The sequence below is a fragment of the Cololabis saira genome, chromosome 2 (assembly GCF_033807715.1).
Source record: "Cololabis saira isolate AMF1-May2022 chromosome 2, fColSai1.1, whole genome shotgun sequence".
Lineage (NCBI taxonomy): Eukaryota > Metazoa > Chordata > Actinopteri > Beloniformes > Belonidae > Cololabis > Cololabis saira.
This window is the reverse complement of record NC_084588.1, coordinates 19,385,196-19,398,132: the sequence shown is the minus strand read 5'-3', so window position 1 is coordinate 19,398,132 and position 12,937 is coordinate 19,385,196. Positions and strand designations below refer to the sequence as shown.

The window sequence follows — 12,937 nt, the reverse complement described above, 5'->3', positions numbered from 1 at the left end:
TATGGGATCTGGCTCTGTTCAGACTGGGCCACATCATTGACTGATCTGACGGGTTGCCGTAGCAACGACGTCGGAGCGGAGGCGTCACCCAGCGCGTGTGTATTGTGTGACGTCATGTAATTGCGACACACAGATTAATGAGGCCTTTCGTTTCTTCCTCTGTCGGGCTGCTATTTTCGGCATCTTCCGACTGCTCCATACCTGTAACGTAGCTCCACAACTCGAAATGGGCGGGTGGTTTTGCGCAGGGGTCTGGTCTGGTGTCGCGTAGAGTGACGTCACGGACAGTCAAAACCGATCTGAGTGTTTGGAGCTGTTCAGACTGAGACGCATCTGCCCAAATGCGATATGAATGCGATATGAAACTACCTCCCAGAGGTGGTTTCGATCTGGTTTGCAATGGTTTGCAGTGACCTCAGCCCGTGGCTTTGCTCTCTCACTGCATTTTTTCTTGAATGGGAAGTTTCCTGACAGCTTCGTATATCTGGCATATTAGATATTCATGTTGCTAAAGATGTGCCACCCTATAATTGCATAACCTCTTCCTGAGTGGTATTCAGTTTCAAGGAAGTGCACACATTATCTGCATTAAATAAAACAACAACATAATCTATGGGGAATGTGCCTGTAAGGAGGGAGCTGGTGGACAGAAACTACAAAAGTTTAATTTTAGTATTCAGTTGCTCCATCTATCTTGGTGGAGTGTCCATAAGTGCCAGGTTGAAGTGCTGGTCTTTATTTAAGGAAATGGAGCAGCTACATTTTTAATCAAACCCTTGAAAGGTTACCCTTGAAACACATTTGTTCAGAAAGTGTATTTTTCAAATATTTAAATTATGTCAAATGTTTAAATATGAAAGAATAAGTAAAACCAGATGATAATGACTTAAAGTGCAAGAAAGGACAGGACCAGCTGTTTCTATTCAACACAGTGCTCTGGCTACTGAAAGTATGACTTCTATGTGTGCATGTCTTTAATAAAACAAAGAACCTTACAGGAAAGGGACAAGTAATTAAATGCAAAAAAGTACATGCATTTGTGTTTGTTTAAAATGCCAATCAGTAGAAGCTCCAAGGGCATACATTTGCATTTGCCAGAATGATGGTCATTTAAAAAGAAAATGTGATGTTTTTTTTCCCAGTAGTATATAAAAAAAAAAATGTGTGCATATTCGAGATTTTTTAAAACTGTTCAATCTGGTAGAGGATTCAACACTCGACCGACTCCTCATGTACCATGTGCAGGTCACGAGCTGGGGTGATGTATACGGGGCATTGCATCTTGCTCAATGTCTTGTCAAATAACTTTTCAACGTGAAGTGTGGCACTTGTGAAGTTTAATATATCCATGACCTTGTTCAAGCCCTGCGGGGGCTCCGACTTCAGCAGCTTAATTAATGAATGTCAATTTTCACTTATAAAAATATGCTAAGTTGAGGAGAAGTGTGTGTGTGTGTATGCGCGCAGATGTGAATGCTAAATAGCGAGAGGCCTTGAGTTCACTTAGCAGATCATGTTAAACTGTGTGTTTATGGAATTTAGACCTTCATTTTTATAGACTATTCTGCAAGACACAGGAGTATACTCACTCACTCACTCATCTTCTCCCGCTTTTCCGTTACCGGGTCGCGGGGGCAGCAGCCTCAGCAGGGATGCCCAGACTTCCCTCACCCCAGACACTTCCTCCAGCTCTTCCGGGGGGAGTCCGAGGCGTTCCCAGGCCAGCCGAGAGACATAGTCTCTCCAGCGTGTCCTGGGTCTTCCCCGGGGTCTCCTCCCGGTGGGACATGCCTGGAACACCTCCCTAGGGAGGCGTCCAGGAGGCATCCGGTACAGATGCCCAAGCCACCTCAGCTGACTCCTCTCAATGTGGAGGAGTAGCGGCTCGACTCCGAGCTCCTCCCGGGTGACCGAACTCCTCACCCTATCTCTAAGGGAGCGTCCAGCCACCCTGCGGAGGAAACTCATCTCGGCCGCTTGTATCCGCGATCTTGTCCTTTCGGTCACTGCCCAAAGTTCATGACCATAGGTGAGGGTAGGGGCGTAGATTGACCGGTAAATCGAGAGCTTCGCCTTTCGACTCAGCTCCCTCTTCACCACGACAGTCCAGTACATCGACCGCATTACTGCGGACGCTGCACCGATCCGCCTGTCAATCTCACGCTCCATTGTTCCCTCACTCGTGAACAAGATTCCGAGATACTTGAACTCCTCCACCTGAGGCAGGACTTCTCCACCCACCCGGAGAAGGCATGCCACCCTTTTCCGGTCGAGAACCATGGCCTCGGTCTTGGAGGTGCTGATTCTCATCCCTGCCGCGTCGCACTCGGCCGCAAACCGCCCCAGCACATGCTGGAGGTCCCGGTCCGATGAAGCCAACAGGACAACATCATCTGCAAAAAGCAGAGATGAAATCCTGAGGTTCCCAAACCGGATCCCCTCCGGCCCCTGGCTGCGCCTAGAAATCCTGTCCATAAAAATTATGAACAGGACCGGTGACAAAGGGCAGCCCTGCCGGAGTCCAACATGCACCGGGAACAAGTCTGACTTACTGCCGGCAATGCGAACCAGACTCCTGCTTCGATCATACAGAGACCGGACAGCCCTTAGTAGAGGGCCCCGGACTCCATACTCACTCAGCACCCCCCACAGAATGGCACGAGGGACACGGTCAAATGCCTTCTCCAGATCCACAAAACACATGTAGACTGGTTGGGCAAATTCCCATGAACCCTCGAGCACCCTGCGGAGGGTATAGAGCTGGTCCAGTGTTCCACGACCGGGACGAAAACCGCATTGTTCCTCCTGAATCCGAGGTTCGACTATCGGCCGTAATCTCCTCTCCAGTACCCTGGCGTAGACTTTCCCCGGGAGGCTGAGAAGTGTGATCCCCCTGTAGTTGGAACACACTCTCCGGTCCCCCTTTTTAAACAGAGGGACCACCACCCCGGTTTGCCACCCCAGCGGTACTGTCCCCTTCCTCCATGCAATGTCGCAGAGGCGTGTCAGCCACGACAGCCCTACGACATCCAGAGACTTGAGGTACTCAGGGCGAATCTCATCCACCCCCGGTGCCCGGCCACCGAGGAGCTTACGAACCACCTCGGTGACCTCGGCTTGGGTGATGGATGAGCACGCCTCCGAGCCCCAACCCTCTGCTTCCTCAGTGGAAGGCATGTCAGTCGGGTTAAGGAGATCCTCGAAGTATTCCTTCCACCGTCCGACAATGTCCCCAGTCGAGGTCAACAGCTCCCCATCAGCACCATAAATGGTGCCGGCAGAGTACTGCTTCCCCCTTCTGAGGCGCCGAACGGTCCTCCAGAATTTCCTCGAGGCCGACCGAAAGTCCTCCTCCATGGCCTCCCCGAACTCCTCCCAGACCCGAGTTTTTGCCTCCAAGACTGCCCGAGCCGCGGCCCGCTTGGCCTGCCGGTACCTATCTACTGCGTCAGGAGTCCCACCGGCCAACATAGCCCGGTAGGACTCCTCCTTCAGTCTGACGGCATCCTGTACTTCCGGTGTCCACCACCGGGTTCTAGGATTGCCGCCACGACAGGCACCGGAGACCTTGCGTCCACAGCTTCGAGCCGCCGCGTTGACAATGGAGGCGGAGAACATGGTCCACTCGGACTCGATGTCCCCCACCTCCCCCGGGATCCGAGAGAAGCTCTCCCGGAGGTGGGAGTTGAAGATGTCCCTGACAGAGGGCTCAGCCAGACGTTCCCAGCAGACCCTCACGATACGCTTGGGTCTGCCCGGTCTGTCCAACCTCCTCCTCCGCCAGCGCATCCAACTCACCACCAGGTGGTGATCAGTTGACAGCTCAGCCCCTCTCTTCACCCGAGTGTCCAAGACATGCGGCCGAAGGTCAGATGAAACGACAACAAAGTCGATCATTGACCTCCGGCCTAGGGTGTCCTGGTGCCACGTGCACTGATGGACACCCTTATGCTTGAACATGGTGTTCGTGATGGACAAACTGCGACTCGCACAGAAGTCCAACAACAAAACACCACTCGGGTTCAGATCGGGGAGGCCGTTCCTCCCAATCACGCCTCTCCAGGTATCACTGTCATTGCCCACGTGAGCGTTGAAGTCCCCCAGTAGAACAATGGAGTCCCCAGTTGGAGCACTATCAAGTACTCCTCCCAGGGACTCCAAGAAGGCCGGGTACTCCCCACTGCTGTTCGGCCCGTAGGCACAAACAACAGTGAGAGACCTATCCCCGACCCGAAGGCGCAGGGAAGCGACCCTCTCGTTCACCGGGGTGAACTCCAACACATGGCGGCTGAGCTGGGGGGCTATAACCAAGCCCACACCAGCCCGCCGCCTCTCACCCTGGGCAACTCCAGAGTAGTGGAGGGTCCAGCCCCCTTCAAGGAGCTGGGTTCCAGAGCCCAAGCTATGTGTGGAGGTGAGCCCGACTATCTCTAGCCGGTATCTCTCAACCTCACGCACAAGCTCCGGCTCCTTCCCCCCCAGCGAGGTGACATTCCATGTCCCCACTGTGAGGGTTGATGTCCAGGGATTGGGTCGTCGAGGCACCCCGCCACGACTGCTACCCAGCCCACAATGCACCGGCCTGCCATGGTCCTTCCTGCGGGTGGTGGGCCTACTGGAAGGCGGACCCGCGTCGCCGTTTCGGGCTGAGCCCGGCCGGGTCCCACGGGCAAAGACCCGGCCACCAGGCGCTCGCCTGCGAGCCCCAACCCCAGGCCTGGCTCCAGGGCGGGGCCCCGGTGACGCCGATCCGGGCGACGTAACGGTCCTTGATATCTTTTTCATCATGGTAGGCTTGTGAACCGCTCTTAGTCTGGCCCGTCACCCAGGACCTGTTTGCCATGGGAGTCCCTACCAGGGGCGAAAGTGCCCCCGACAACATAGCTCCTAGGATCACTCGGGCCAATTCAATACAATGAATTGTGAATAAAAATCATAAAATGAATTTGATATTAAAAAAATCTTAGATTGTAGCTTTTATAATTAGTTTCCCTTCAGGGATTAATAAAGTATTTTTTAAATCAATTTATCAATACCTCAAAAAGTAAAAGTGAAAAGCCAACCAAGTATAACTAAACTATTCCTTCACAGGTTCATCTAAGCTGCCACAAGCTTCTAATTTCATTACTTCCTGCTAGTAATATGGCTGGTAGTGAAATCCCTCAAACAGTGTAAAGCAGAACAGCACATATCGAGGGTGCAGCCACTAAATATACAAAAAGAAATTACATGCTTCCTTCTGTTAGTATAATAAAGGAAGTGGATTTATTCTTCTGAAACTTTACTATGGGGGTTTTGCAAAGGATAATCTCAGAGTTTGACTTCCATTGGGATTTATTTCCACACACCCATACACACTTGAAAATTAGTCAAAGGTCACGGGCAGGCTGTCAGAGATTCCTGCCCTCTGCGTTTCAGTGTCCATTCTTCCATACATGGAGAACAAACCTTTGGTACTAGTCTGTATTGCAGTGAACCTGGAAAAGCCTCTGACTGATACTATGTTTAATCACTGTGTTGTACTAGAGGATGTGCAGTGTTGTCCATTACTATTAACCTATTCAACATTCTTCTTTGCTTTACAGTAAGCTCCAGAAAAGAGAGCCTTATTTACCATTTTGTCTTGACTCTTTTAGTCGCTCCTCTATAGAGCCTTTATTCTGTCACTCTGTGCTGTGTGAAATGCAGTAGATAGAAGCACCTCTAACTTTAGGAGGTAGTAACAGGGGCAAAATGAGTCCTGTGTGAAATGATGATCCTGAAAGGCATTACAGGGATACAAACATGTAGGCCAACTCGGCAAAGAAGGCAGAATGAATCAGCACATCATAGGGATGGATAGCAAAGACCCCGTCAGAAGCCTAACTACTTCAGATCTTTGCTACACAGGGACAAAGGCCATGGTACTGTTTATTGTGATGCTTTATTGCTTATTTATTTCAAAATAAATTGAGTCTCAAAGCTAAATTTGCACTTTATTTATCCCAATAAGCAAAATATAGTTAAACAAAAAAAGTTTTTTTGATTTTTCTTTTAAATTGACCTTTTGAATATTTTTTTGGTAAGAGAAAATCAATCATTTAAAACTAACAATCGTGTGTGCTGCTCAGAAAACTGGAGGGTTTACTTTCAGAGCAGACGCTGTTGGCTAAGCAAACTGGAGGAGACTCCATCTTCTGAGTCCATGCTGGAGTAACTGCATCGTAGCGGCATCGGTGGAAACAATGCAAACAGCAGTGCCGACGGCAAGACTGAGACCACCACTGCAGTGTGTGCCCCGTGAGAACAACCAGGGGATCATTTTAATTAATGCTGCTATGTATTCAGCACCAACTGAACAAAGTGTCTAGAAACAATGAGGACTTACTGCTGCTCATGGAACCCAAACACAAGGAAATGTACCCTCTTATGGTTGTGAAATGAGACAATGCTTTGTAAAAGCATGCATTTTTCTGAAAGTAATTACGAGTGCCTCTGTAAGAGCATTTTAAATGCACAAGTGTAGAGTGGAGGCGGTATAAAAAGAAGATCTCCTGTTTGTCTTTATGCCATGATTTCTGTGTGAAAGTGGCAGCTGGCTCTGTTGCTGCTGCTCTAACAGCTGTGACATATCCAAGTTTACAACAAAGAAATGGATGGTGTTTGTACATTTGGAAAAAATGTGGTGTATCAATCTTGTGTGTTACTTGTAATATAAAAGGAAAATTGATCCCCAAAAAAGACTATGTAAAACATATAAATTAAAAAAGATAAAAGGCATCATGGGAAATTCCACTATTCATATTAGCAAAACAAAGGAAAAAACACATTTAATGATGACGAACTGTTGGGATAGCTTAAGGCCATCACTGATCGTGAAACAGAACTCTGAACCGGGACATTCCACTTCAAAACATGGGTCTTTTTTGGAATGGATGTGATTCAAGACTGTTGTTGAAAATCTGAAAAATGTAAAGCCTCAACTTCATTCACAGTCATTTTCTCTGATAACAATGAAACTGTTAAATGTGTGAGGCAATTTTTTGAAACTTAAATTCAGATCTACATTCTGAGTTCATTACGTTACACTTATCAGGTTCTTTTATTGGCATTTACAAATATTTTAAAATAACAGAATGATAATGGATATCTATTATGCAATTTCATCCAAGCTACTTCTTTAAGCAAGCGAGGAACAGAACTATATTGATGACAATGTGGTTTAGGCTAATAGCCTTTTAAAATGAACTATTGATCCCCTCTGGCAATTATTTTAGAGGAACCTCCGAAAGTTTGAGGAGAAATACAGACTGTAGACAAACACAAACCGAGGCAATATTGTATACTAAAGAAATACTATGTATTGGTGTAAATCCCATTAAGAAATGTATGATGGCAGATAACGACTGGAAGTTTTTGAAATCTGATCTCAAACAGTTAATCAAGTGTTGTTTCACTAAAACTTTACTGCAAACTCATGAGATACACCTCATTAAGTCTATCACACATTTGTCTGCAACATTTAAAAGACCCTAATCAAAACGTATCCTTCCCGACATCAAGTATATTTTACTCTTGGGTACATAAAAGGACAAGCCTGAAAACCTGTTTTGTCTTTCTTTTGGTTGCCAGAAAAATAATTTGTGAAATGCCAATCCAACTATGACATAAAATGCGTAGATCTGTGTGCACTGGAGTGATAAATAGGTTACGCTCTTGTATATCACACCCAAAGGTAAAATGACTGATATGACTGCACATAGATAAAAGACAAAAATGTAGATTAATTATTACACGTGTGACAAATGTGAGATAATGAAATAAAATGTATCGTCACAACTCTTACTTTTTGTTTTTTCTACCTTTTACACATATAACGTGATCCTTTTATGCAAGAGCCTCTTGTTTTTTGTTAGCGAGTGTGTGGGCCTTCTTAACAGTGAGATGATGCTGTTAATCTTGGTAACACACAACTGACAACATTTCTATAAAATTCTTAATTCAAGAAGATAAACTACTTCTACTACTACAACCACCAGAGCCAAGATGACACTAATATTTCATCTACATAGTGAGCATATCAAATTGCTGAAAGTGAGACATTCAACCTTTCCATGAAAAATATATGCCCATTATGGCTGTAATACATCCCGTAAAAGTTAGAACATGGGCAACAAAAGGCTGGACAAGTAAGTGGTGCCAAAAAGAAACACCTGGGGGATCATATTGCGACTAATAAGGATAGCTAGTACAGGTCAGTGACATGACCACGTTTATAAAGGGTAACTTAAAGAGCACACTAAGGGCCTGATTTACTAAAGGTTTGCGTGCGTAAAAACGTGTGCAAACTTGACATCACCCGCAAACCAATGTGCAAGCTGATCTACTAACAGCGTGCAAAGAGGACTGCGTCTCTGAAATGAGCAAAATAGCACACGCTGTTCATTTAGTACTTTTGCCCTGATGAATAATCAATATGGGGCGTACCCGCCAGAAATCGCTAAATACTGGGAGGGGAAAATACAAATATGTCCATTTACCACCCGCAATGAGATTTACCAAGCCTGAAAGTTTTTGCGGGGATTGTGATTGCGTCTGTATTTAATACGTTCGAAAGGAAGGTGCTAATCTGCCAGCATTACGCAGGGATGTTTGTTGGTGCCTGATTTGAGGACTGGGGTGGGGATGGCTCAACTGTTAAATCGAGTATTATTCAGCAAAAGGTTGCCACAGGAGGCACATTCATTTTTTTATTTGTGATAATAAATAAATCACGTGTTTTCATGGAGAAAAAAGTGTTTCTTATTGTGCGCCTATACTTGTTCTGCAGTTGTCATACCCCGGTGTTGTGCCGTATTCAGCACCCCTGCCGTGAAAAGCACCTCGTCTGACAAAAAATATATGAATATATTTTTTGAGAATTCTCATTCCGTGTCACGTTCTGTTTAGCGTGCAGTTTTGTGTTAATGATTCATGTTTAAATGCGCTCATGGATTCCACAATAGTCATACTTTCCCACAATCACAGTCACAGATAACAAAAATCGGGTAAATGGTTATTGATGTCATTCATTAATAGCCTGCTTACTGTGTTGTCTTCCATGTCTTTGTAAATATATATAATATAAAATCCTAAGTATGTGTTTGTGTGAGTGTGTATATATAAATATATTGAAGTGTCAGTGTGTTGTTTTTTTTCTTGGTCTACTTATCATTGAATATACGAGGGGGTGCTTTTCACGGCAGGGGTGCTGAATACGGCACAACAATTTGCCTCTTCCACTAATATCTCTAACTCCAACTCGTCAAATTTCATTTTGTGCTCGCAAAAGACACGCAACACCTCATTTAAATACTGCAGTTTGCACCTGTTATCAATTGCGCACGCAATCTTAGTTGATCACCCGCAAAACACACAACAACAGCACGTGCAAACTTTTTCAGTGCACACGCAATTTAGTACTCTTTATTTAGGATCTTAGTAAATTGGGCCCTAAGTGAGCAGAGGTTCACCAATCTGTAAAAAAAAGAAAAAAAAAAAAAAAGAAAGAACTATCATCTAAACTGTATAAAATAATTTCTAGATGGCGGGGAAGGCGAGGATCAGCTCGACACGGCCCACACTTTCGGCTGCTGCCTGTTACGGGCAGGAATAAGCATCAGCACCTTCAAATCTGAGACCATGGTTCTTAGTCGGAAATGAGGTGGGAATGTTCTCTCTCTGGGTGCGGGACGAGGTGCTGCATCAGGTGGAGGAGATTAAGTATCTTGGGGTTAGGGTGTTAATCACAAATGAGGGGAGAATGGAGCAGGGGATTGACGGGTGCATCGGTGAAGTGTCTGCAGTTAATGCGGACTCTATACCGCTCTGCTATGGTGAAGAGAGTTGAGACTGTTCACCAGTCGATCTACGTTCCCACCCTATGGTCATGAGCTGTGGGTTGTGACCAAAAGAATAAGGTTGCGGATACAAGGGACTGAAATTAGTTTCCTTCGTAGAGATAAGGTGAGAAGCTCAGTCATCTGGGAGGGACTCGGAAATAGAGTCGCTGCTCCTCCACATTGACTAAAGCCAGCTGAGGTGGTTCCTGCATCTGGGGAGGATGAATGCCCCTAGATTCCTCCCAAGGGGAGGCTTTCCAGGCATGTCCAACTGGGAGGACACGTGGAAGAACACGCTGGAGAGATTAAATCTCTCGGCTGGCCTCGAAATGCCTTGGTATTCCCCCACACAGGAGCTAGCCAGAGGAGCTAGAGGAGGTGGCTGGGGGAGGGAAGCCTGGGCCTCCCCTGCTTAGCCTGCTTAGGCTGCTCGGGAAGACTTCCAGAAATCCCCCACTAAGAACACAGTTCACCTTATCTACAAATACACGTTAAAGCCAACTTTCAACATTTGACATTTGTTACATTTTGATGAAACTGTTGGTTTCCTTAGCAAATAATCATTATTGGTATTTTATTGGCTTTGTATGAATTGGACTACTTTGGAATGAGTTGAACTGTATTGTTGAACTGCCTTGAGATAGAATTTGCCATTTTATATATAAAAAAAAAAAAAAAAGCTGAACTAAATTGCACTGAATTATGTCTTCTTTGTTCCATTAACAATAAAAAGTCTCTATGCCATTATAACATACAATCCTCTGATTTTATGAGCATTTGGGTTCAGCTCTACCTTTCACAATGTGCCAACTCATTCAGAATTCAGCTTGTACTGTTGATTTCTCTAGTTTCCAAACCTAGAAGACGTCAGGATTTCTTAAGCCTTTAAATTCAAATGTACAGTGACTCAATTTGATGCATTTGAGATTTTAAGAACTTCTTTGTGGAATTAAAAAGGAAAACTCCTCACCCTCGACTCCACTGATGCACTTCACCCGGTCGCGAACTTCCACATTGTATCCCTCAAAGGACATGAAGACTCCCTCGGGATGGTAGGGCTCGCGCTGGGCGTACACCTTTGAGTAGCTGTGCTGGAATTCAAAACGATCGTAGCCATCGTACTGAAGGACTTTGCCGTACACCTCAAAGTACTTTTCCATCCAGCTGAAGGGTAGGTAGATCTCTCCACCCTCCCGCCTGCCTTTGATGGTAGCTTCATCGTTGATCAGGCAGTCAATCTCTTCAAACTTGATCCCACCAACAGCCCCAACAACAGGAGGGGGCTCTGGAGGTTGCGGAGGATGTTGTTGGCTGCTGATGCTAGCATCCCCGATCTTAGGACTCGGGAACACAAAGGCAGCTCGGGGCAGGAAGCGTATGGAGGTGTCACTGGAGCAGCGGTTCCACAGCAGCACAGTGATGAGCGTGAAGAGGGCGCAGATAACAATGAGGGTCTTGTAGTTCACCCGAGCAGCTAGGCAGCGCATGGTCACAACTTGCCTGAGTGACACAACCACAAGTGGTAAATTAGGAGCATGTACAACGGATGATTTGTCAACATTTGGTTAAGCTGATAAAATGTAATTTGGTTACATTTTTTTTAAGCATCACACCTTCTCTGGATCAGTAAAACATAACATGAACCATCAAGCAAAACTCTCCACGACTAATTAACAGATTTGATCCTGCTTGATAAAATAACATGCATATTAAAAATCTATCATCATGTGATTTCTGGGCATGAGACAGTTGTCAAACAGATTCCAGGAAGTTACTGCCCCTAGCAGAGAAACAATTTTACAAAATTCCCAACAAATGCTTAAAAGAAGACTTGAACTTTAAAAAAGTCAGTCGAGCCGTTTCATTAAACTAACCCATGTTAAATCCCCATCTTGTTCAAAGTACACTTTGAATAACTTCTTAAAACATCACATTCATTTGCTGCAAAAGTGAGAAACGATCTTGTAGAGGCAAGGTAAACTTCCTGATGCAGACCTCACATCAGTGGCTACCAAAAAATGCCATCATTTATCGTAAGGGTGTTCTTTCACCTTTATTTATTTTAGGGCACTGCTCGTCTGACCAACACAGTCCATATTACATCTTCAGGTCCTGCTGAGCCAAAGCCCAATTACCCTTTCAAAAGGTTTACACCATCACTCATGTCTTACACTGACATTTTTTAATGCAATCTTCAGACCTTTTTTACCCCCAAAATGGATTCACAAAAAGGTCATCATCACAGTATCATTTATACTCTGAATTAAATATCCATTCCCATCAAACATGCACATCTGATAGTAATTACTTGGATGGTTAATATTTATTTTTAGAAGTATTTAAATTAAACTGCATCGGCTAAAGATGTTATTGAATGTCTGTTTCTCTGACATTTTCACCAAGCAAAAGAAAAATCTATACAAACTGTTAGGTTTCCTCCTCTGCACTAATTACAGCTTACTGCCCATTGAATTTACTGTTGTGGTGATGACAGAGGAGGGGGATGGAAATGTCCCTCAATGAAAGTTCATTTCACCATCTCATCTTAAATACGCTGCCCTCAAAGATCAGTGTGATTAATATGCATGAAATGGGACAAATGAAAACAACACCAACACTTAGGAAAACAAGTTGAAAAGATTAATAAAGGGCTTAGAACACAGAAACCAAGAAAATGTGTCTTCTCACGAGAGCTAGAAATTAAAACTGCTGGAAAAGTTTTTAGTGCATGTTTCCCTGAATTACTGCCACATGCAAAAACTACAACTGATGTTTAGAGACACTGAAGTCTGGTACAGTGATGAAACATTGGACTTATGTGAACTCTGACGATGCTGAAAATGCGCCGTAGAAGAAGGCCTGTGGACGGCACCCTGAAAGATAAGTAGGACCGCCCCGGTCAAGGAACAGACTATAAATAATTGGCTCTTTTTATAGCTCTCTCTTGCTGGTGTTGAGCTCTGGCTCAAGGTGGATATACAGGGGTTTAAGCACAGAAGCATGAAGAATATCCTAGAGCTGCTCTCTCACTTGGATGCAGTTCATCTAAAAGGAATGTCCCACTTCACCAGCGTAAT

General features: G+C 45.1%; 1 protein-coding gene across 3 annotated transcripts in view; it reads right to left on the bottom strand.

Moving 5' to 3' along the window:
* The window catches only part of glceb (glucuronic acid epimerase b), a 72,622-nt gene that overhangs the window by 23,369 nt on the left and 36,316 nt on the right, over positions 1 to 12,937 (bottom strand). For all 3 annotated transcript variants that reach the window (XM_061739655.1, XM_061739646.1, XM_061739664.1), the window contains one exon: positions 10,831 to 11,360. In XM_061739655.1, the coding sequence (XP_061595639.1) occupies positions 10,831 to 11,347 (517 nt within the window). In that variant the 5' untranslated portion in view covers positions 11,348 to 11,360. The remainder of the gene's footprint in view (positions 1 to 10,830; positions 11,361 to 12,937) is intronic.